Genomic DNA, 25,381 nt, shown 5'->3' with positions numbered 1-25,381 from the left:
TGCATCTACCCTGTCCTGTCTAGTCCTGTTAGAATTTTATAGGTTTCTATGAGATTCCCCCTCATTCTTCTGAACTCCAGCGAATATAATCCTAACCGACTCAATCTCTCCTCATATGTCAGTCCCACCATCCCAGGAATCAGTCTGTTATACCTTCGCTGCACTCCCTCTACCACAAGAACATCCTTCCTCAGATAAGGAGACCAAAACTGCACACAATATTCCAGGTGTGGTCTCACCAAGGGCCTGTATAATTGCAGCTAGACATCCCTGTTCCTGTACTCAAATCCTCTGGCTATGAAGGCCAACATACCATTTGCCTTCTTTACCGCCTGCTGCACATGCATGCTTACTTGCAGCAACTTCTGCATGAGGACACCCAGGTTTCTTGCACGTTCCCCTGTCTCAATTTATAGCCATTCAGATAATAGTCTGCCTTCCTGTTTTTGCCGCCAAAGTGGATAACCTTACATTTATCCATATTATACTGCATCTGCCATGCATTTGCCCACTCATTCAGCTTGTCCAAATCACAGTGAAGCATCTCTGCATCCTCCTCACAGGTCACCCTCCCACCCAGCTTTGTGTCATCTGCAAATTTGGAGATATTACATTTAGTTCCCTCATCTAAATCATTAATATGTATTGTGAATAGCTGGCGTCCCAGCACCGATCCCTGTGGTACCTCACTAGTCACTGACTGCCATTCGGAAAAAGACTCATTTATTCCTGCTCTTTGTTTCCTATCTGCCAACCAGTTTTCTATCCATATCAATACACTACCCCCAATCCCAATTTTACACACTAATCTCTTATGTGGGACTTTGTCCTCAGCCTTTTGAAAGTCCAAATAAACCACATCCAATGGCTCCCCCTCATCAACTCTATTAGTTACATCCTCGAAAAATTCCAATAGATTTGTCAAGCATGAATTCCCTTTCGTAAATCCATGCAGGTTAGGGAGAAGGTTAATGAAGTTCAGCTCTTCTCTCTGACGGGATTTCCGTTTGTCCCTTTCACCATGTTCACCTTCATTGTTTTCCATTTTCCTCCTGGTGTTTGACAAGGTGTTTACCAAAACTCAACCACTACCATTAACACTCCCGCTGTCTTGTGTCTTGGCAAATTTCTCCTTGGCTCCCACCTATCCTGACCCCCTATTTTGCTCCACCTGCTTCACCCCTTCTTAAACAGTATAAGATCCATCACATTTCTATTCCTCTTTAGCTCTGAAGAAGGGTCATACAGACTCAAAATGTTAGCTCCGTTTCTCTCTCCACAGATGATGCCAGACCTGCTGAGTTCTTCCAGCATATTCTGGTTTCATTTCAGATTTCCAGCATCTGCAGTATTTTGCTTTTATCTTAGGGAGAAGGTTAATACTGTCATCATTCAGAACAGCACAGACTATAAAGGAATAACTGATCTCAAAGACAATCTCTTGTAGTTTGTGTGGAGCAGATGTGCTGAATCAGTTTTATAGGAGTTAAATTATCTATATTTTCTAGATTGGACTATCACGTTAAAATGTGGAACTCAGATGGGATATCAAATTGTGTGTTGTGGAAAGATCTGGATCTAAGTGATAGGGTTTCAGAACTGATTCTTGTTATAACAGCAATTCAATGGCTACCTGTTGGCAAGACTGAAGAAAGTATTTAAAGTGGAGAACATAGATGTGTTGGAGGATGATGTACACAAAAATTTGTGAACAATCTGAGGATAATAGTGAGGGGAAAGAAAGGGATCTTCAAAACAGCAGACACTTCATGTTGTTCCAGACGAAGTGGGGCCTGGATGTGTAGATGTCAGGTTTTACACAGCACACGGTCAGCCTGTGGTTTCACTCTGGATGAAGAATCTCTGAATGGTACCATTCAAATCACTCAATGAGATTCTCAGAGAACCAACATCGTCTGCTCAGACAGAGGAAGGTTTGTGTTACAGCTAATGAGAAGCAGCACACACACTCACAGACACCCATGATCACACAACCGCATTCTCATACACAGAGAACCACATTCACACACTCACACAGGAATACTTCCTGTCCCATCAAGTGGACAAGAGCAGACTGCCTCATACTGAGGATAAAGTATCAGTGTCTGTAAGGACCACAACATTAGAGGAACTCAAGTAAACATTATCCTCTAGTGACTGAATGGTTTTGTTCATGCAATTCCATTGTTTTCTCTGAACCCTAAATCAACATTAGATAACATTTGGGACATAGGAAACAGCAAACAATAACATTGAACATTCTATTGTCACACTGGGTGATCATCCCCAGTGGGAGATAGTGTAAAATACAAAACAACATCCTGAGATAATCACAGCATCTACCTTCCTCCTGGTTTGCTTGATGGAGAGAATGCTAAGACAGGTTACAATGACAAAGAATATAATTGAAATGCAAATAGTCATTCGGCAGTACAGAACTTGAGTGTTGCTGAAGAAAGACATGTGTTGAAGCTTTTCATCTTGTATTCATCAGGACAATTCACAAGAGCGCCAAATGTAAAAGGAACAACAATTTATACTTCATAGAGTCATAGTGTTTTACAGCACAGAAAGAGGCCCTTTGGCCCATCATGTCCATGCCAGCCATCAAGCCCCTATCTACTCTAATCCCATTTTCCAGCACTTGGCCCATAGTCTTGTATGCTATGGTGTTTCAAGTGGTCATCTAAATACTTCTTAATTGTTGTGAGGGTTCCCGCCTCTACCACCCCCTCAGGCAGAGTTCCAGTTATTCCATACCCTCTGGGTGAAAAAAAAATCCTCAAATCCCCTGTAAACCTCCTGCCCCTTACCTTAAATCTATGCCCACTGGTTATTGGCCCCTCCACTAAGGGGAAAGGTTTCTTCCTATCTACCCACCTCATAATTTTGTGCACCTCAATCAGCCTTCTCTGTTCTAAGGAAAACAACCTCAGCCTATCTAGTCTCTCATCATAGCTGAAATGCTCCAGCCCAGGCAACATCTTGGTGAATCTCCTCTGCACCCTCTCCAGTGCAATCACATCCTTCCTATCGTGTGGCGACCAGAGCTGCACACAGTGCTCCAGCTGTGGCCTAACTAACATTTTATATAGCTCCAACATAACCTCTCTGCTCTTGTATTCAATGCCTCGACTAATAAAGGCAAGTATGCCCCATGCCTTCTTAACCACCTTATACACCTGTCCTGTTGCCTTCAAGGATCTATGGACATTGACACCAAGGTCCCTCTCATCCTCTGTAATTCCTAGGGTCCTACTATTCAACTCCATTCCTCAATACTCTGTCTGGCTCAGTCTCGGTGCTACCACGATCCACAGTGAAAGTGAAAAAGCCATTCAACAGCTGAGAAATGACACGGCCTCTGGAGCAGATGGAATTTCTGCTGAAATTCTGAAACACGGCAGTGTTACACTCCTGGCATAGCTCCACAACCTCATATTCCTGATCTGGGAAGAAAGATGCATGTCAGGGGATCTCTGGGGCACTCTGGTTGTGAATATATTCAAGAAGGGAGACAAGTCTGAATGCGGTAATTACAGAGGAGACTCTCTGCTCCCTGCCACTGGGAAGATCATTGCAAAGAATCACCTTCTCTTAGTGGCCAAAGAGCTCCTTCCTGGGTCACAGTGCGGTTTTCCCCCATTGCGAAGCACCAGAGACATAATGTTCAATGTGCGGCAAACCCCCAAAAAAATCAAGGAACAGCATCAACCACTATACTTGGCGTTTTTGTCCTCACAGAAGACATTTTCTTTATTCATTCATGGGATATGGGCTTCACTGGCTGGGTCAGCATTTATTGCCCATCCCTAGTTGCCCTTGAGAAGGGGGTGGTGAGCTGCCTTCTTGAACCGCTGCAGTCTATGTGATGTAAGTACACCCACAATGCTGTTAGGAAGGGAGTTCCAGGATTTGGACCCAGTGACAGTGAAGGAACGGCCGATATATTTCCAAGTTAGGATGGTGAATGGATTGGAGGGGAACTTCCAGATGGCGGTGTTCCCATCTATCTGCTGCCCTTGTCCTTCTAGATGGTAGTGGTAATGGGTTTGAAAGGTGCTGTTAGAGGACCCTTGCTGAGTTCCTGCAGTGTATCTTGTAGATGGTACACACTGCTGCTACTGTGTGTTGGTGGTGGAGGGAGTGAATGTTTGTGGATGTGGTGCCAAACAAGGGGCCTGCTTTGTCCTCGGCGGCGTCAAGCTTCTTGGGTGTTCTGGGAGCTGCACTCATCCAGGCAAGTGGGGAGTATTCCATAGCACTCCTGACTTATGCCTTGCAGACAGTGGACAGGCTTTGGGGAGTCAGGAGGTGAGTTACTCATCACTGAATTCCTAGCCTCTGACATTCTCTCACAGCCACAGTATTTATATAGCTAGTTCAGTTCAATTTCCAGTCAATGGTAACCCCCAGGATGTTTATAATGGGGGATTCAGTGATGGTAATACCATTGAACATCAAGGGGTGATGATTATATTCGCTCTTTTTGGAGATGGTCATTGCTTGATATTTATGTGGCGCAAATGTTACTTGCCAATTGTCAACCTTAGCCTGGAGTATGGCTGCATTTGGACATGGTCTGCTTCCAAATCTGAGGAGTCATGAATGGTGCTGAACATTATGCAATCACCAATGAAATTTCCCACTTCTGACCTTATGATGGAAGGTCATTGATGAAGCAGCTAAGATGGTTGGGCCAAGGGCACTACTCTGAGGAACTCGTGCAGTCATGTCCTGGAGTTGAGATGACTGACATCCAACAACCACAACCATCTTCCTTTGTGCTAGGCATGACTCCACTCAGTGCAGAGCTTTCCCCCGATTCCAATTTTTCTAGGGCTCCTTGATGCCACATTCATGCAGATGCGGCCTTGATACCAAGGGCAGTCATTCTCACCTCACCTTGAGGCTTCAACTGTTTTGTCCATGTTTGAACCAAGGCTGTAATGAAGTCAGGAGCTGAGTGGCCCTGGCAGAACCCAAACTGGGCGTCAGTGAGCTGGTTATTGCAAAGCAAGTGCTACCTGATAGCATTGTTGATGACCCCTTCCACTACTTTACTGACGATCAAGGGTAGACTGATGGGGCGGTAATTGGCTGCATTGGATTTGTCCTGTTTTTTGTGTACAGGACATACCTGGGGAATTTTCCACATAGCCGGGTAGATGCCAGTGTTGTAGCTGTACTGGAGCAGCTTGGCTATGGGTGCGGCAAGTTCTGGAGCACAAGTCTTCAGTACTATTGCCGGAATATTATCAGGGCCCACAGCCTTTACACTATCCAGTGCCTTCAGCCATTCCTTGATATCACATGGAGTGAATCAAATTGGCTGAAGACTGGCATCTGTGATGCTGGTGACCTCTGAAGGAGTCCAAAGTGGATCATCCACTCAGCACTTCTGGCTGAAGCAAATTTTTCAGTCTTACCTTTTGCACTGATGTGCTGGGTTCCCCCATCATTGAGGGTGGGGATATTTGTGGAACCTCCTCCTCCAGTGAGTTGTTTAATTGTCCACCACATTCATGACTGGATGTGGCAGGACTGCAGAGCTTAGATCCGATCTGTTGGTTGTGGGATCGCTTAGCTCTGTCTATCACTTGCTACTTATGCTGTTGGCACACAAGTAATCCTGTGTTACAGCTTCACCAGGTTGACACCTCATTTTTAGGTACGCCTGGTGCTGCTCCTGGAAGGCCCTCCTGTATTCTTCATTGAACCAGGTTTGATCCCCTGGCTTGATGGTAATGGTAGAGTGGGGGATATGCCAGGCCATGAGGTCACAGATTGTGTTCCAGTACATTTCAGCTGTTGCTGATGGCCCACAGTGCCTTGTGGATGCCCAGTTTTGAGTTACTTGATCTGTTTGAAATCTATCCCATTTAGCGCAGTGATAATGCCACACAACATGACAGAGGATATCCTCAATGCGAATGTCGGACTTTGCCTCCACAATGACTGTGCAGTGGTCACTCCAACTGATACTGTCATGGACGGATGCATCTGCAGCAGACAGGTTGATGAGGGTGAGGTCAAGTATGTTTTGCCCTCTTGTTGGTTCTCTCAGCGCCTGCCACAGACCCAGCCTAGCAGCTTTGTTCTTTAGGATTCAGCCAGCTCAGTCACTAATGGTGCCACCGAGCCACTCTTGATGATGGCACTCATTGGTATCTCAGCAGAGTGGATAACTGAGTGAATCCCTTCCCACACACAGAGCAGGTGAACATCCTTTCCCCAGTGTGAACTGGCTGGTGTCTCCACAGATGGGATGATTCAGTGAATCCCTCACCCTCCCAATTATCTGCAAATTACTTTAAATGGAAACTCCCTAGGTATTGACCTTTCTTTCATGAAATAGGTCCTTTCTATCCACTCTATCAGGGCCCCTCATAATTTTATACACCTCAGTTAAATCTCCCCTCAGCCTCCTCTGTTCCAAGGAAAACAATCCCAGTCTAACTGATCTTTCCTCACAGGTAAAATTCTCCAGTCCTGTCAACATCCTTGTAAATCTCCTCTATGGTGTGAATGCATCCTTCCTGTAATGCAGTTATCTAGCTGCGATCTAACGAGTGTTTTATTCAGCTCTAGTATAACCTCCCTGATTTTGTAATTAAAAACAGAAAATGCTGGAAATACTCAGCAGCTCTGGCAGCATCTGTGGAGAGAGGCGTTTCAGGTCTGTGATCTTTCATCAACAGAAAATGCTGGAAATATTCCCTGTTCCTCTATTCTGTGTCTCAGTTAATAGTGTGAACTCGCTGGTGTATCAGAAGGCTAGATGAATCAATGAATTCCTGCCCACACTCAGGGCAGGTGAACGGCCTCTCCCCAGTGTGAACTCGATGGTGTCTCACCACATGGGCTAACCGAGTGAATCCCTTCCCACAGATAGAGCAGGTGAATGGCCTCACCCCAGTGTGAGTGTGTTGATGTTTCAGAAGATCCCTTTTGCTTTTAAATTTTTTCTCACAGTGAGAACAATGGAACAGTCTCTGATCAGTGTGAACAAATTGGTGTTTCAGAAGGTGGGATGAACAAGTGAATCCCTTCCTACACACGGAGCAGGTGAATGGCCTCTCCCCAGTCAGAGTGCGTTGGTGGTTCTGTAAATCCTTTTTACTTTTAAAGCTCTTCTCACAGTCAGAACATTTAAAAGGTCTCTTATCTGTATGAACAAGTTTGTGTGTCAGGAGGTGGGATGATTGAGTGAATCTCTTCCCACACAATGCGCAGGTGTGAGAGCGTTGGTGTATCAGTAGATCCTTTCTGCTTTTAAAGCTCTTCTCACAGTCAGAACATTTGAATGGTCTTTGGTCAGAGTGAACTTGCTGGTGAGTCCGGAGGATTGATAATGCATTAAATCCCTTCCCACATTCAAGGCAGGTGAATGGCCTGTCACCAGTATGAACATGCTGGTGTGTGTAGAGGCTGGATGACTGAGTGAATCCCTTCCCACACACAAAGCAGGTGAACGGCCTCTCCCCAGTGTGAATACGTCGATGAGTTTCCAACTCAGATGGGTAATTGAATCCCTTCCCACAGTCCCCACATTTCCACGGTTTCTCCATGGTGTGGGTGTCCTTGTTTCTCTCCAGGTTTGACAATCAGTTGAAGACTCATCCACACTTAGAACATGTGTACAGTCTCTCCCTGCTGTGAATGGTGCACTTTTTTTTCAGGCTGTGTTGCTGGTTAAAACTCTTTCCAATCAGTGCACTGGAATACTCTCACTCATGTGTGTGTATCTCAGTGCTATTCAGTCACAATGTTGCTTGAAATCTCTCCTTACAGTCAGAACAAACAAACATTTCTCCTTCCACATTCAAAGGCCGATGATATTCAGGTTCTGATGAATCGAGTGACTCTATCAGATCTTGACATGATGTTTGGTCTGAATTTCCCATCTGCAAATCCAACCCTCTGAATACCCTGTAAAAGGAATTTACATTGAAATACTCAGAATATTCAAAAAACAAATGCCATTCTGTGCAACTACTCTGCTGGTTTTTATACACCACATGCTTCTCCTCCCATTCCATGCACCTCATGTCGTCCTTTCAGCTTATCTTTCTATTCCCATTTCCCTCACATACTCTAGTTTCCTTTCAAAATTATCTCAATGGTTTCCTGAGTTTCACATTGTAACCACTCTCTGAATCAAGAAATTTCAAGTGGAAACATTCTCTCCATATCTACCTCGTCCAACCCATTGATCATTGTAAAGATCTCTATCAGCTCACTGCTAACTCTTCCCTTTTCTAAAGGAAAAAGATAGCTCCAACCTGTTCAATCTTTCATAACAGATGTATTTGTTTTGGTTTACAAAATGAATCACTGTCAATCCAGGATAGAAATTGAGAAGAGACAAACATTTCTCTAGGTTTGAGTTTGTTGTGTGTAAATCCTCCCCTTCTAAAAGGAGTTTCCAAAGCCCAGTCCAGGATAGAAATGCACAACATTCTTTCCTCCTGCTGACAGGGACCGGGATGACCGCGCATTCGCCCTGCTGCACATTGACCCTAGAAAGATGGCGGCCGTTAACCCGGGCCTGTGACCGGAAGAGGTCGGCAGCTTTGCTCGATTTGGTGCAAACGCGGGTCCGGCAGCTTCTCATTCGAGTCCAGAGACCGACACCTAGTGTTTATGAAGCATCCAGTCTCCGGCTCCATTCCTCTCCACAGTTACGCTGTTTCTGACCTCCCCCCTCTCCCCCATCCCCCATCCTTCCTCCTTCAGCTCCCGCAAGCCCCAGACTTCAGTCACAACGATAATACGCCTGCGCGCAGGGCTCCAGCCGGAAGGATGATCAGGTGGCACCCTTCCTTCATTCCGATTGGTTGGAGGACCAGCTAGTCCCTCTCGGTCTTCCAGTCCCGCCCCTCTTCCTATTGGTCCGGAGCTGCTGTCAATCACCCGTGCATTGTGACGGTTTCAAATGCTGACAGCGGCCACAGATTCGACCTGATTTGCTGATTCTTGGCAGCGTTTTCTGTTGGGAAATTAGAGCTAGAGATGGAAAGTCTACGGAGAGGGAAACAGAGTAAATGTTTCAGGTCGCTAAATTTTTATCCAAGCTGGAAGAATTTAGAGATTTAGTTGTTTTCCAGCATGTACGGAGTTAGGGAAATGAGAAGGGGAGAGGATAGGATGGAAGGCTGGAGTGATTAAATGACAAAGCGGATGATGCAAGGCAACACTGGGTGATAAGGAGAAAAGTAAATAAACTAATGGGACAAGTGAAGAGACAAAAGACAGGTCCAGATGAGGTATGAATGATAACAGCAGAACAATTACAAGCACCTATGTCTGAAAAAATGGGAGTGGTGGTTATGATCTGAAATTGTTGAAATGAATGTTGAGTCCAGAAGGTTGCAAAGTGTCTAAGCAGCTGTTCCTCGAGTTTCCTTTGAGATTCATTGGAACAATGCAGGTGGCTGAGGACATAGAGGTCAGACCTGAAGTGAGGCAGAGAACTAAAATAGTAAATGATCAGAAGCTCAGTGTCACGTTTGCAAACTGAATGGTGATGTTCCACAAAGCAGTCACCCAATCTAATTTAATCTCCTCAGTGTAGGAGAGATGGCATCATGAGTAATGAAAACACAATGCTAAATTGCAACATCACTGTGCCACCTGGAAAGCGTATTGAGGGCCAGGAATGTAAGAGGGGAGGAGGTGAAAGGGTGGGTGCAGCATCTGCTGTGCTCGCACGGAAATGATTCAAAATGATGTTCATAAGAAGACCAGAAATAGGAGCATCGGGAGACCATATGGCCACTTGAGCCTCTACACCATTAAATGCTCTTCCTCCTTAACTCCACTTTTCCTCCCCATCTTCAAACCATTGATTCCCTAGTATCTAAACTTTCATGGATTTGCATCTGGAATATATTCAAGACAGAGAATAATTTGCAAGTGCTCCCAATCACTGCTTGGCAATCATATTAACTGAACTTTAGTCTGGCCTAGTGTCACAGCACTGAAATCTTGTCTTTCTCTGACAAGTTATTCTTAATGTCATAATTGACAGATTAAGAGTAAAACAGCCACCGTTTCACTGTAAGAATAGACAACTTTGTAATTACTCCAAAATGTTACAGTCTGGCTCATTAGATCTGGTTATTCCATCCCATTTTATATTCATCTCATGGGAAAATGAGTAAAATACTGAAACATACGTGCTTTTGGTGAGTTTGCTGCTCAGATTAGCTCAGGTCTCCAGATTATAAGATAGATCTAAAAGGACTGGAGAAGATGCAAGAAAAAAATACTAGAATGATGCCAGAACTGGCAGGTGATACCCATTAAGAAAGACTGGACAGGCTGTAAATGTTTTCTCTGGAAAAGAGAATGAAGGATGACTTGATCCTTTAAGATTATGAAAGGGTTTGACAGGATAGACAAGTGGAAGATGTTTCCACTTGCAGACAGAATGAGAATAAATATCATTTAGTTACTAATAAACTTAATATGCAGTTCCAGAGCAACATTTTAAACCAGAGATTAAAAACGGAAAACATTGGAAATATTCAGCATATCTGTGGATGGAGACAGAAGATTAATATTTAAATCTGTGTACAGATGCAGTCCAGTTCTGATGAAAGATCATGGGCCTGAAATGTAAACTGTTTCTCTTCACAAATGCTACCAGAATTGCTGAGTATTTCCAAATTTTTCTGTTTTTAATTAAGATGTGAAGCATCCACAGTATTTTGTTTTTCTTTAACTGGAGAGTGCTGAAGTGAACTCCATGTGACATCAAGAAAGAGCTAAAGACACTGGATACTGCAAAGGCTATGGGCCCAAACAATATTCCAGCAATTGTACTGAAGACTTGTGCTCCAGAACTTTCCACGTCCCTAGCCAAGCTGTTCCAGTACAGCTACAACACTGGCATACATTTGGCAATGAGGAAAATTCCCCAGGTATTTCCTGTACACAAAATGCAGGACAAATCGAACCTGTCCAATTACTGCCCCATCAGTCTCCAGCCCCAATAATCTGGTTAATGACGCCCAGTTTGGGTTCCAGGGCCACTCAGCTCCTGACCACATTACAGCCTTGGTTCAATCAATGACAAAAGAGCTGAACTCCTGAGGTGAGGTGAGAGTGACTGCCCTTGACATCACAGCTGCATTTGACCAAGTGTGGTATTAGGTAGCCCTAGTGAAACTGGAGTCAATGGGAATAAGGGAAAACTCTCTGCTGGTTGGAGTCATACCTAGCACAAAGGAAGATGGTTGTGGTTGTTGGAGATCAGTCATCTTAGCTCCAGGACATCACTGCTGTTTGGGCCTCGGACACTACCTCAGTTGCTACATCAATGACCTTCCTTCCATCACAAGGTCAGAAATGGGGAGGTTCACTGATGACTGCACAATGTTCAGCACCATTTGCGACTCCTCAGATATTGAAGCAGTCAATGTTCAAATGCAGAAAGACCTGGACAATATCCAAGCTTGACTGACAAGTGGGAAGTAACATTTGCAAAACAAGTGCTAGTCAATTACCATCTCCAACAAGAGAGAATCTAACCATCACCCCTTTACATTCAATGGCATTACCATTGCTGAATCCCCAACTATCAACATCCTGGGTGTTACCATTGACCAGGAACTGAACAAGATTAGCCATATAAATACTGTGGCTACAAGACCAGGTCAGAGGCGAGGAATCCTGTGGCAATAACTCACCTCCTGACTTCATCATCTACAAGACACAAGTCAGGAGTGTGATGGAATACTCTCCACTTGCCTGGATTTCTGCAGCTCCCACAACACTCAGGAAGCTCAATGCCATCCAGGACAAAGCAGCCCACTTGATTGGCATCCCATCCACAAATATTCACTCCCTCCACCACTGATGCACAGTAGCAGAAGTGTGTACCATCTACAAGATGCACTGCAAGCACTCACCAAAGCTCCTTAGACAGCACCTTCTAAACCCAAGACCTCTACCATCTAAGAGAGCAAGGACAGCAGATCCCTGGGAAACACCACCACCTGGAACTTCCCATCCAAGCCACTCACCATCCTGACTTGGAAATATACTGCCGTTCCTTTGCTGTCACTGGGTCAAAATCCTGGAACTGCCTCCCTAACAGCACTGTGGGTGTACCTACACCACATGGACTGCAATGGTTCAAGAAGCTAGGCTACCACCACCTTCTCATGGGCAATAAATGCTGGCCTAGCCAGCGACGCCCACATCCTTTGAATGAATTTTTAAAAAGATTATGAAACTAACCACCAGAAGGATTTGTGATTCCCACCTGAGCTGGAAATTCTTAGATAAAACCCCACCGTGCAAAGATAATTTGAAAGCTGAATGTGGAAAAGGATTTACTCAGTCATTCCCACTTACTGTCGCAACAGCACATTCACATTTGAGGGAGGAGAATCAGACACATTGTGTGTGCAAAGGCATTTACTCAGTTTTCCCCCTGGTTAACACACCAAGTTTAGAAACTCAACACTTTTGATCTACAAATGTCCATTCTTATTCGCGAGGGATAGTTTAACTCTTATGTCTATGGAAAAAAAAATCACTTGTTCACCCCACCTGCTGAGACTCCAGTGAGTCCACATCTAACTGTAGGGGTTTGTTCTGCTGTTAATCACACCCAGGACAGAACTATGGTGGAGGACCCATGCTCTTTAGTTGCTGTATCAATTGATTTATTAAATTTGTAACTTGAACAAATGGCTCTAATTGTAATCGGAATTCTGATCGCAAATCACAATGTTCTATTTAAAAATGTCTGATCTCAATGGCGTCGCTCTGACCCAGCATTCACTACGGGTAAGAATGTACCTATCCACACGACAGGCGCGCCTCGCGCAGGCGCATTACCCCGCTGAGAGTAGAGCATGCGCAGTGTAGACTGTCAATGGCGCTGCAAGGAACGGGGAAGAAACAATCGAGTGCAGTTAAGTAATGGAGTCGGTGGGTGAGCGGGGAGGATTGGAGCCAGCGGAATGGGCGGGAGGGGCGGGGCAGGGCTTCATAAATGCCATGTGGAAGCTTTGAACCCCGAGTTAAAAGTTATCGGTCCCGCATTAGCACCGAAAGGTCTAAGAGCTGCGGGGCGCCTCCCGTTCACAGGCCCGGTACAGCAGAGCGCAGCATGCGCTGTGATCCTGGATCAGGAGACAGGCAAAGAGGGGGTTGCCAACCTTCCAGGATTGGACTGGATTCTCCAGGAGCTGAAGATCAATCTCCAGAACACTGCTGTGTGCAGCCCTGGAGAAATATCTTAAGAGCATTAAAAAGATTGTTTTAATTTGTAATTTTCTTTGAACGTTTCTCTTTATAAAAATATTGAAAGTGGGACAAATCATCATCCAATTGCGCCACGAGACATTTTGCTTTCCAATTGGCCTGAGAAGGCAGCGTGTCACAAGGAAGGATGTGTTGGCCGACTAATGGCTGGAGTATAGGGGCAAGTCATGTGATGGAACCTCCAGGAATACATTTAATCAGAGTTGGCAACCCTAGAGGAGAGAATATTGTGAATTTCTGTCCCAGACCGACAGTGATGGTTTCTGTAAACTTACAGGGCACTGGAATTGGAGAATTGATAGGCTGGAAACTCAAACCAAACATCACATCAAGATCTGACAGATTCACTCGATTCATCAGAAACTGAATATCAGCAGCATCTGAATGTGAAAGGTTTGTCTGTGCTGTTTGTGGGAGAAAATTTCAGATATCAATGTGTCTGGAAAAACACCAAGACACACAAACCCTGGATAGACCACACCTGGAGAACTGTGTTCAATTCTGGACAAACATCAAGGAAGGATAGAATGGTCTTGGAGGGAGTGTAGCACAGTTTTACCTGAGTGATATCCAAACTCCAAGGGTTAAATTCCAGAAGAAAATTACACAAAAGAGTCATTATGGCACAGAGGAAGCCATTCAGCCCATTTAGTCCATGCCAGTTTTCTGGAGCAATCCAGTCGTCCCATTCCCCTGCCCCTGCTCTATCCCCATATCCTTGCAGGTTCATTCCCCTCAAGTGTCTGTCCAATTTCCTTTACTTCTCTCTTAATACATCCTGTCACCTTCAGAGATCAAAGCACATGAACTCCGGGTCCCTCTGTCCATGCAGACCCTTTAGAACTGAGCCATGAATTATATCTTCCCTCTCCCTATCCCTTCTGCCAAAATCCAGCACCTCACTATGAGCATTGTAATCCCAGAAACCTTGGAATTTAGAAGATGAAGAGGTGATTTGATTAAAGTTTTTGGGATATTAATTGGAACTGACAGGATAGATAGAGAGGAACTATTTCCCCTGGTTGGGGAATCTAGGACAAGTGGGCGGAGACTAAACATAGAATCAGGTTCCAGCACCTTTTCAGGAAGAGCGTTCCTGATCCTGACAACTCTCTGTTGGTGCAGAAACTGCTGAACTCGATGCTGAGGTTGTAAAGTGACGAATCGAAAGATGAACTGCTGTTCCTCAAACTCCCCTTGAGCTTCATTGGAACAGTTCAGGAGGCCAAGGACACAGATATCAGAGTGGGAGTGGAGCGGATAAGTTAAATGATAAGTGACCGGAACTTCAGGGTCCAGCAAGCACTTAACATGGTCAAATTCTTGATAAAATCCTGGCAGTATAACATCCAATTTCCTTTTGAAATGATTAATCGTCTCCACTTCCACCATCCTCGTGGGCTGAGTTCCAGGTTATTATTGTAGAAACATGCTCTCAGAGGATTTTTAGTCATCAAATTAAGCTTTATTTAGACAAGAGCTCGTCTGGCTGCTTGTATCCAGCCAGCTCCTCATACAACCACTTCCTAGGAAACTCCTCCCCTAGAATTTATTCCCCTGTGCTAGCTACACATTGGTTGAACAAATCACATGACCCTACTTGCTGTGAAAAAAGTTCTTTCTCATATCCCCTCTTGCATCTCTTACCCAAAACCTGTATCCTTATACCATCAGCTAATGGAAAAGGATTTCCTTTGTCTATCTTATTCTCAACCTTTCATAACCTTGTACACTGCTATCAAATCTCCCCTGCTCCAAAGAGAACAACCCCAGCTTCTCCAGCCTAACCTTGTAGCTAAAATCCCTCATCCCTGGAACCATTCTGGTAAATATCCTCTGACCTTATCAAGGCCTCTCACATTCTTCCTAAAGACTGGGAACCAGAACTGGATGCAATATTCTAGTTGTGACCTAACCAAAACTCTATAACATAAGAACATAAGAACCAGGAGCAGGAATAGGCAATTCAGACCCTCGAGCCTGCCCAGCCATTCAATACAATCATGGCTGATCTCATTTCAGCCTCAACTCCAATTTGCTGCCCTCTCCCCATAACCTTTCAACCCATTACTAATTAAAAATCTATCTCCTCCTTAAATTTATTCAGTGTCCTGGCATCCACTGCACTCTGGAATAGTGAATTCCACAGATTCATGACCCTTTGAGAAAAGTAATTCCTCCTCACCTCTGATTTAAATCTACCACCCCTTAGCCTAAAACTATGGCTTCTCGTTCTAGAATGCCCCACAAGGGGAAACATCTGCTCCACGTCTACTTTGTCTATCCCCTTTAGCATCTTACATACCTCAATTAGATCTCCTCTCATCCTTCTAAACTCTCGCGATTATAGGCCTAAATTGCTCAATCTCTCCTCATAAGACAAGCCCCGCATCACTGGAATCAATCTTGTGAACCGCCTCCAGTGCAACTAAATCCTTCCTCAAGTAAGGGAACCAAAACTGTGCACAGTACTCCAGGTGTGGTCTCACCAATGCTTTGTACAGTTGCAACAACACTTCCCTATTTTTATACTCTATTCCTTTTGCAATAAATGCCAAAATTCCACTTGCCTTCCTTATAAATGCCAAAATAATGCCCCTGTTTTTATACTCAGTACCTCTATTTATGAACCCCAAGGCCCCCTGTGCTTCACTGACTGCCCCCTCAATCTGTCCTGCCATAAGAAATTGGTCCCACAAATGGTTTAATCATCACCCATACTCAGAAAGCCTATATAATGATACAAGATTTAAAATAGTTCCTGTAATATTTGCCCTGAACCCCAATACACCCATCCCCAAGGTTATGTCATCCCATCTTCAAGCACCTTGATGTTCGGATGATAAGGGAATTATCCGGGGATTTCAGAAGTCAGAATGCAGGGAGAGAGATTGGTGGACTGTGACCACCAGTAGCCAAGACCCTGGCGTTAAGGCAGTTTTGCAAAACACTGCGATCATTCCTGTGATAGTGACACCAGTAAAAAGGGTAGAGAGAAGAGAGGGATCAGTGACTGGGCTGGAATAGGGGCCACGGCTGGCACGGCCACTGGGAAGCACTTAGACATGGAGAATATGTGGGAACAGGACGAGGCTGTGAGGCAGCAATGGACAGGATTCTTCAGTAAAAGAAATAAAAGGCAGAGAGATGAAATCCTGGAACAACAAGAAGGAGTGAAATCCAGAAAAGAGATGGTGGACGCACTGATCGAGAGAAAGGGAACGGTCAGTGAGATCATTCAGCAGAATAAGATTGAGGTGAAAAGTCAGAACATGTCTAAAGCTGTTCCCTGTGTGAGATAAGGAGGGTTTTTATTGGATCAGGTACAACAAGGCCAGGAGGACATTGAAAAACAATACAGAGTCCAACATTAGACAGTCCAAAGGGCCTGGAGAGGGAGGGTTAATAAACCTCGGGAGTCATAGGACTGGGAGGATATTGAGAAACAATAGAGAGCTCAAAGGGTCTGGAGAGGGAGGGTTAATAATCCCAAGGAATCACAGGCTGCACAAACTTCAAGTGTGAGCCCAGACTCATTGTAAAACAGTAAACAAATAAATCCCGGATTTTACTGAGACTCTTTTCCATGTCCCAGCTCCTGTAAATACTGACTGGAAAGGGAACAGAATCTCAGGAGGTTCCACACCGCTGGCTGCTCGTGTGAAAGTGATCTCCGATCAGATTAATGTGCTTCTGCTGTGAGTATTTAATAAAGTGTCTGAACCTCTCAATGTGCTTCCTGTCCAATATCCCCCTCATCCATGGATCTTCCGTTTTACCAACTAGGCAAAAAAAATTGCCTAAAACTGCGGATGCTGGAAATCTGAAATGAAAACAGAAATTGCTGGAAAAGCTCAGCAGGTCTAACAGCATCTGTGGAGAGACAAACAGAGTTAACGTTTCGAGTCCATATGACCCTTCAGAGCTGGTGTTGAAAAAAGTTGTCTGTTCGCTGATTGGCCTCAATGGTGGCAGTATTACCCAGAATGCCTCATGGGTCAGAAACCCCCTATCAATGAGAACAGGAACCCAGAGCACCGGCCTGGGGGCCGGGCTGTGCTCAGAGCATGCTCAGTGCGGCTGGTGGAGACTGACTGGGGTGGAACAGGCAGCTGAGGAGATTGTGGATGCACGGGAGAAATTGGAGCCAGGGGTGGGTCAGAATTTGATGATCTCAGATAGTCCTGGAAGGCTAAGGACTGGAGACGACCACGACCCTCAGGGAGTACAGGGGATGTTGGTGAACAAGACTTGGTACAAGTAAGGACATGAGCTGCTGAGTTTTGGGTGACCTCCAGTATCTATGGAGTTGAATCTGGGAGGCCGACAAGAAGCACAGTCGAATCGTTCAGTTTAGAGGGAACAAAGGAATGGATGAGTTTCAGCAGCAGATGAACTGAGGCAGGAATACATTTGGGTGATTTTACTGAGGTGGAAATGGGTAGTTTTAATGATTTGTAGCCAGAAGCTTAGCTTGGGCTGAAATATGACAACAAGATTGTGAACAGTCTGGTTCAGCTCAGAGAGCTGCAAGAGGGATGGAGTCGGTGGTTAGGGAGTGGAGTTTGTAGCAGGGACTGAAAACAATGCCTTTCATCTTCCCAACATTTAAATGGAGGAAATTTCTGCTCATCCAGTACTGGGTGTCAGACATGTCAAGACAGTGTGTGAGTTGTAGGTGATGGTTTCACTGACACCTGTTACCTTCGTCCTTCTAGGTCGTGGGACGTTGAGGGTTTAGGATATTCTGCCAAAGTTTTGGTTGAGCTGAAGATGTATTAAACACATCTTCACCCCCTGCACCTCCCACCTCTCTCTTTCCTCCCATGGAGGCCAGAGTCCTGTGTAACCCAGACCAGGTGGCAGGTTCCATTCTCTGAAGGACATTAGTGAACCAGTTGGGTTTTTATGACAATCCAGCAGTTTTCATGGTCACTTTTTCCTGGTGCCGGCCCCACAAATTACCAGATTCATTCAGCTCAATTTCACAACCTGCCTTTGTGTTTTTGTGGATTCTCTCTCACTCCTTTTTTTTTGTTTTAAATCAGTTTCACAGGGGATTAGAAGGGGAGGATTTGCAGTCAGGAAACAGAAACAAAACATCACAGCAGAATCTGACATTCGACTGATTTATCGTAACCTGAATATCATTTGATTTTGAACGTGGAAGGAAAAAGCACCGTTCACAGTGGAGAGAAATCGTACACATGTCCTGTGTGTGGACGAGGCTTCAACCGATCATCTGACCTGTCAAGACACCAGCGCAGCCACATCCGGGAGAAACCATGGAAATGTGGGGATTGTGGGAAGGGATTCAGATTCCGATCTGAGCTGGGGAGAGGCCGTTCACCTGCTCAACGTGTGGGAAGGGATTTACTCTTTCAGCCCACCTGCTGAGCCACCAGCGAATTACAGTGAAGAGAGACCTTTTAAATGCCCAGACTGTGGGAAGTGCTTTAAAAGTTTCTGGGAGCTGATGTCCCATCAACGTGTTCACACTGACAAGAGACCATTTAAGTGCTCTCAATGCGGGACTGGGTTCAGGGGATCATCCCAACTCACTGTACACCAGCGAATTCACACTGGGGAGAGGCCATTCATCTGTCCCCAGTGTGGAAATGGATTCACTCAGTTATCCCACCTGCTGAGACACCAGCAAGTTCACATGGGGGAGAGACTGTTCATCTGCTCTGAGTGTGGGAAGGGATTCACTGAGTCACACAGCCTGCTAACACACCAGCAAGTTCACACTGGGGAGAGGCCATTCACTTGCCCCAAGTGTGGGAAGGGATTCACTCAGTTATCTAGCCTGCTGAGACACCAGCAAATTCACACTGGGGAGAGGCCATTCACCTGCCCTCAGTGTGGAAAGAGATTCACTACCTCATCCCACCTGCTGAGACACCAGCGAGTTCACACTGGGGAGAAGCCATTCACCTGCCCCCAGTGTGGGAAGGGATTCACTCAGTTATCTAGCCTGCTGAGACACCAGCAAATTCACACTGGGGAGAGGCCATTCATCTGTCCTCAGTGTGGGAAGAGATTCACTACCTCATCCAACCTGCTGGCACACCAACGAATTCACACTGGGGAGAGGCCATTCACCTGCCCCCAGTGTGGGAAGGCATTTAGTCATTCACCCCACCTGCTGACACACCAACGAATTCACACTGGGGAGAGGCCATTCACCTGCCCCCAGTGTGGGAAGGGATTCACTACCTCATCCAACCTGCTGGCACACCAACGAGTTCACACTGGGGAGAGGCCATTCACCTGCCCCCAGTGTGGGAAGGGATTCACTACCTCATCCAACCTGCTGAGACACCAGCAAGTTCACAAGTAACTAAAGTGGTGGGATTTTGCTATTAATCACATCCAGGACTGAACCATGTTCACTGGGATCTGTTTCTGCTGATGTTAATAAACTACAGACCACTTAGAGGGGCTAATATTCTGGATAAATGTCAAATAAATTAGTTTTGTGCTAAAGACACAAGGTGTTGAATCTTTTTAATATCTCTAACACAAGTTAGTTCATTTTGAAGTGCTCTCCCTCTCCCCTAGACTCCATCCTCACCCCCAGCAACTGGTGTGAGGATCTCATGGAGCTCCTTTGTCACTAAGATTGAGACAATCCGATCAGCTGCCTCCGCTGCTTCCCTCCCTTCCACTCGCCCTCCCTAAAGTTCCCCATTACCCGAGTCCTGAACTCTCATCTTTCTGTATTTCTCTCCCATCTCCCCTCAGGCCCTCTCAGAGCTCATCTTGTCCATGAAACCCACGTCCTTCATCAATCCTGCTGCAACTACACTACTGATCACTCAACATCCCCATGTTCACTATGATAACAGTTTTCTCTCTCAGGTACTGTCCCTCTCTCCTTCAATTCTGCCATCATTATACCCTTCTCAAAAAACAAATCCTTGTCCCCACTGTCTTTCCAAACTACTGCCCCATCTCCAGCCTCTCTTTCCTCTCCAAAGTCCTTGTTGTCACCTCCCAAATCCCTGCCCATCTTTCCCAGAACTCCATGTCTGAATCCCTCCAATCATGTTTCTGCCCCTGCCACAGTACTGAAACAGCTCTTATGGAAGTCACAAATGACTTTGTCCTGTGACAAAGATAAACTCACCCTTCTCGTCCTTGACCTGTCTGAAGCCTTTGACAATGTTGACCACATCATTCTGCACCTTCGCCTCTCCCCTGTCATCCAGCTGGTTGGGGCTACTCTCTCCTAGTTCCATTCTTCTCTATCTAATCATCGCCAGAGAATCATTTGCAATGTCTTCCCTTTCCACTCACACAGTTACCTCTGGTGTCCCCAAAGGATCCAGCCTTGGTCTCTTATTTCTCATTAACCTGCTCCAAACAATGACATCATCTGAAAACACTGTCACTTATCATATTTACACTGACAGCTCACCACCACCTCTCTCAACTGCTCCACTCTTGGTAAATTATCAGACTGTTTGGTGGATGTGCAGAAATTTCCTCCAATTAAATACTGGGAAGACTGAAGTCATTGTCTGAGTGGCTGGTGGAAGCAAATTCAGTCGTAACTTTCAAAAGTGATTTGGATTTTAAATTAATACGGAAAGATTTGGAAGGCACTTGGAAAAAAGCAGAGGAGTGGGACAGATTGGTAATGTTTTCAGGGACAGTACAGAATCAATGGGCTGAATGGCCACCATCCATGCTCTATGATTCTATCATATGTTTATTATGAATCATATTATTATAGATGATAGAATTTCCTAATAGTACAGCAGAGAAGGAGGCCGGTTGGCCTTTCAAATCTGTACTGACAAATTCAGTGACCTATCTAGTTAGTCCCATTCCCCCATTCTTTACTCATCCCTGCATCATTTCTCCTTCAAATACTTATCCAGTTCCTTTTTGAAGTTTACTCTTGAACCTGTATCCATCAGATAGTGAATTCCAAATTCTCACCAGTTGTTACTGAAAAGATTTCCTCATGATGCTAGCATAAAAGCAAAAGATTGTGGATGCTGGATATCTGAAATAAAAACAGAAACTGCTGGAAAAACTCAGCAGGTCTGACACCACCTGTGGAGAGAGAAACAGAGTTAACATTTTGAGTCCGTATGACTCTCCTTCATTGCACAATACCAAATCTAGGATAGCCTGTTCCCTAGTCAGTTCCTCGACATCCTGGTCTAAAAACTATCTTGTACATTCCGGGAATTCATCTGCCAGAGTATTTTTGCTAATTTGGTTTGCCCAGTCTATATGCAGCTTAAAGTCACCCATGATTACCGTAGCACCCTTGTTACATACATTTCTAATTTCCTGTTTAACACTGTCACCTACCTTATTGCTACTGGTTGGAGGCTGATAGACAACTCCCACGAATATTTTCTGCCCTTTGTTTCTTCTTAGCTCCACCCAGACTGATTCTAGGTCTAGATTTTCTAAGCCAATATCCTCTCTCACTACTGCACTGATTTCATCCTTAACTAACAATGTCACACCACCTCCTTTTCCTTTTTGCCTGTCTGTCCTAAATATCGAGTACCCTTGGATATTCAGTTCCCAGCCTTGGTCACCCTGCAGCCATGTCTCCATAATCACAATTATATTGTACCCGTTTACATCTATTTGCACTGTTAATTCATCTACCTTATTGCAAATGCTCCATGCATCCATATACAGTGCCTTTAGACTTTTTAACATTTTTTATACATCTCTTTTTGTACTATGGTCCTATTTGCTGCTAGCCCTTGTTTCCTCTGCCTTCCACTTTTGCTTTCTACTTTTCCATCTTTCATTCCTATCTTTGTTTCCCTCTCTTATGTCTCCTCACTCAGTTTCCCATTCCCCTGCCAGTCTAATTTAAACCTTCCCCCACATTACTAGCAAATACCACTGCGAGGATACTGGTCCTGGTCCTGCAACCCATCCAGCTTGTACATGTCCCATCATCCCCAGAATCAGTCCCCATGCCTCAGGAATCTAAATCCCTCCCTCCTACACCATCTCTCCAGCCATGTATTCATCTGGTCTATTCTACTCCTGATCTCGCTAGTACATGGTGTGATTACTACCTTTGAGGTCATGTTTTTTAATTTATTTCCTAGCTCCCTATATTCTGCTTTCAGGCCCTCATCCCTCTTGTTACCTATGTTGTTGGTACCAATAGGGACCATGACCTCTGCCTAATCTATTATATATAATATATCATATATTAACTATATATATAATATTTTTTAAAGTTCATTCACGGGATGTGGGCTTCACTGGCTGGGACAGCATTTAGTCCCCATACCTAGTTGCCCTTGAGAAGGTGGTGGTGAGCTGCCTTCTTGAACAACTGCAGGTACACCCACAGTGCTGTTAGGAAGGGAGCTCCAGGATTTTGATCCAGCGACTGAAGGAATGGTGATATATTTCCAAGTTAGGATGGTGAGTGGTTTGGAGGGGAACTTCCAGGGGGTGGTGTTCCCATCTATCTGCTGCCCTTGTCCTTTGAGGTGGCTGCAGTCATGGGTTTGGAAGGTGCTGTCGAAGGAGCCTTGGTGAGTTCCTGCAGTGCATCTTGTAGATGGTACACACAGCTGCTACTGTTTGTTGGTAGTGGAGGGAGTGAATGTTTGTGGATGGGGTGCCAATCAAGTGGATGTCCTGGATGGTGTCAAGCTTCTTGAGTGTTGTTGGAGCTGCACTCATCCAGGTAAGTGGAGAATATTCCATCACACTGCAGATGGTGGACAGGTTTTGGAGAGTCAGGAGGTGAGTTACTTGTGGCAGGATCTCAAGCCTCTGACCTGCTCTTGAAGCTACAGTATTTACATGGCTGGTCTAGTTCTGTTTCTGCTCAATGGTAACACCCAGGATATTGATAGTGGGGGACTCAGTGAAGGTAATGCCACTGAATGTCAAGGGGTGATGAGTAGATTCTCACTTATTGGAGATGGTCATTGCCTGGCTGTTGTGTCTTGAGAATGTTACTTACCACCTGTCAGTACAAGCCTGGATATTGTCCAGGTCTTGCTGCATTTAGACATGCACTGCTTCAGTAGCTGAGGAGTCGCGAATGGTACTGAACATTGTGCAATCACCAGTGAACATCCCCATTTCTGACCTTATGATGGGAGGAAGGTCATTGATGAAACAGCCTGAAGATGGTTGGGCCTAGGACACTACCCTGAGGAACTCCTGCCATTATGTCGTAGAAATGAGATGATTGACCCCCAACAGCCACAACCATCTTCCTTTGTGCTTGATATGAATGCAACCAGTGTACTTTCCCCCTTATTCCCATTGACTCCAGTGTTGCCAAGGCTCCTTGATGGCACACTTGGTCAAATGCTGCCTGGATGTCAAGGGCAGTCGCTCTCAAACGCACCTCAGAAGTGCAGCTCTTTTGTCCATGTTTGAACCACGGCTGTAATGAGGTCAGGGGCTGGGTGACCCTGGCGGAACCCACACTTAACATTAGTGAGCAGGTTATTTCTTAGCAAGTGCTACTTGATACAGAAACAGGCCCAATCTCAATGTGGTGAATGAATATTTTCATTCACCAATTAAGCTTTGAGTGACACTGTTACAATCGATAATTTTCCATGTGCCAGAATCTGCCCCATCAATGACTACAGGCACCTGGTGTGATTACTCTGCACTCAGTTGCTCTCTGAGCATGTGCAGTACAAAAGGTGGATGTCATGCTGATCAGGAGCTGGTTGGAGATGACACTGAATTACAGAAAATATCAAGTCCAGAAACAGAGAATTCTGTTCAACTGACCTATGCTGGTGTTTATGTTTCGCACAAGATACATTCCATTTCGTCTATCTCATGTCTGCTTTTCAGCATATCTTTCCTTACAGAGATACCAGCACTGAATTAAAAGCAAAAAACTGTGGAAACTGGAAATCTGAAATAAAAATGGAAAGTGATGGAAAAACTCAGCAGGTTGTTTCCACCAGTTTGTACCAGTCTTGAACTTTGTGAATTTCAACTTCGACCTTTTTCCAATCTGCAATTGCAGGTGGAGGTGGGGGTGAATTGCACAGATTGCATCATGGAGGAAGTCCAGACATTCTGATATCTACATACTTTAAGTACCTATTGTGTGTATTGCGCTGTCATGAAAATATAATGCATTTCATCATATTGATGTGATACATTGTAAAGGTAGGTTAATTTTGGGGTCTGGATTAGTTTCTCTGTGTGGATATGTGTGGGGGAGGAGATTTAATGGTATTGGAGACAGCTGGTCTGGAGCTTTTGAATCATCTAAAGGGAAGCTAGGTTTGAAATGCTAAATACATAAACCTGGCTGAAGTTTTAGAATGCGAGGTGCAAGGAACAATTGCATTTTTAGATAAATTACGTTAGTTTGAACTTCAAAGAGATGATAAGATGTTACATCTAGCCGTAGGAAGCTAAGTCAAACAGTGTGTTTATTTTTCCCAAAGGTTACTGATAATATGAGTACTATGAAAGATTTATGATATGAGAAAAGTATATTTGCAAAGACATATTGGGACATTGGAATTTACATTAAGAGAGAAACATGTATAAAGGAGAGGGAAGGCATTCTGAGATCCAACACAAGTGTGAAAAGCCTCCAGCCTCTGTACATTAAGTTGCTGTCTGCAGGAACTGAAGCTAAGAAAACTCACTTTGAATATCATTGTCCAAAGTATTGTGTGCTTTACCTGGGTCTGTTAAACTTATGTTTTGTTTCACTGTTGCCTTAACAGAGGTGTAACTGGGAGCTAGATTAATTAGGGGAGTTAGGAGTTATTATAATAGTAATTTGTAGACCTATGAATGTGCTTACAAACTTTTATTCTGTTAATGAATGTTTAATTTAGTTTTAAAAAACTCTAATTATGGGTGGACTTATTACTGCTGAATTCAAGGCACATACCTCGAAATAAAATACAAATTGCAAAACAGTGGCAGCTGTTTCAGGTTTTGCTCTGTGATTCGAGCAGCTCAGCATTTACCATCTACTATGCCTTAACAGTGCCCCGGGTCCCGATCTCGACTGGGAAGCCGATGCATTGAATTTTGTGTTCCAATTCAAGTGATCAATGACGGATTATTTACCCAGAACACACCGCGTTGC

The 25,381-nt window shown here is 44.7% G+C and overlaps 1 protein-coding gene and 1 long non-coding RNA gene across 3 annotated transcripts in view; both read left to right on the top strand.

The window, feature by feature from the left end:
- Nucleotides 1–25,381, top strand: part of LOC121270218 (zinc finger protein 850-like) — an 81,938-nt gene that overhangs the window by 29,332 nt on the left and 27,225 nt on the right. Inside the window, exon 3 of the mRNA XM_041175533.1 lies at nt 18,700–19,623. Within this exon, the coding sequence (XP_041031467.1) occupies nt 18,700–19,623 (924 nt within the window). The remainder of the gene's footprint in view (nt 1–18,699; nt 19,624–25,381) is intronic.
- LOC121270221 lies at nt 12,884–18,589 on the top strand. Of its 2 annotated transcripts, XR_005941497.1 has the most exons (4): nt 12,884–12,931; nt 13,562–13,677; nt 16,880–16,982; nt 18,333–18,589. It is a non-coding gene; the product is annotated as an uncharacterized LOC121270221 (long non-coding RNA). The 2 variants fall into 2 exon arrangements; XR_005941496.1 differs by lacking the exon at nt 12,884–12,931 and having other exon boundaries at nt 12,967–13,677.

This window comes from Carcharodon carcharias, chromosome 27 (genome assembly GCF_017639515.1).
Source record: "Carcharodon carcharias isolate sCarCar2 chromosome 27, sCarCar2.pri, whole genome shotgun sequence".
NCBI classification, from domain to species: domain Eukaryota; kingdom Metazoa; phylum Chordata; class Chondrichthyes; order Lamniformes; family Lamnidae; genus Carcharodon; species Carcharodon carcharias.
The sequence above is the reverse complement of the archived record's forward strand: the minus strand, read 5'-3'. Positions and strand labels throughout refer to the sequence as shown.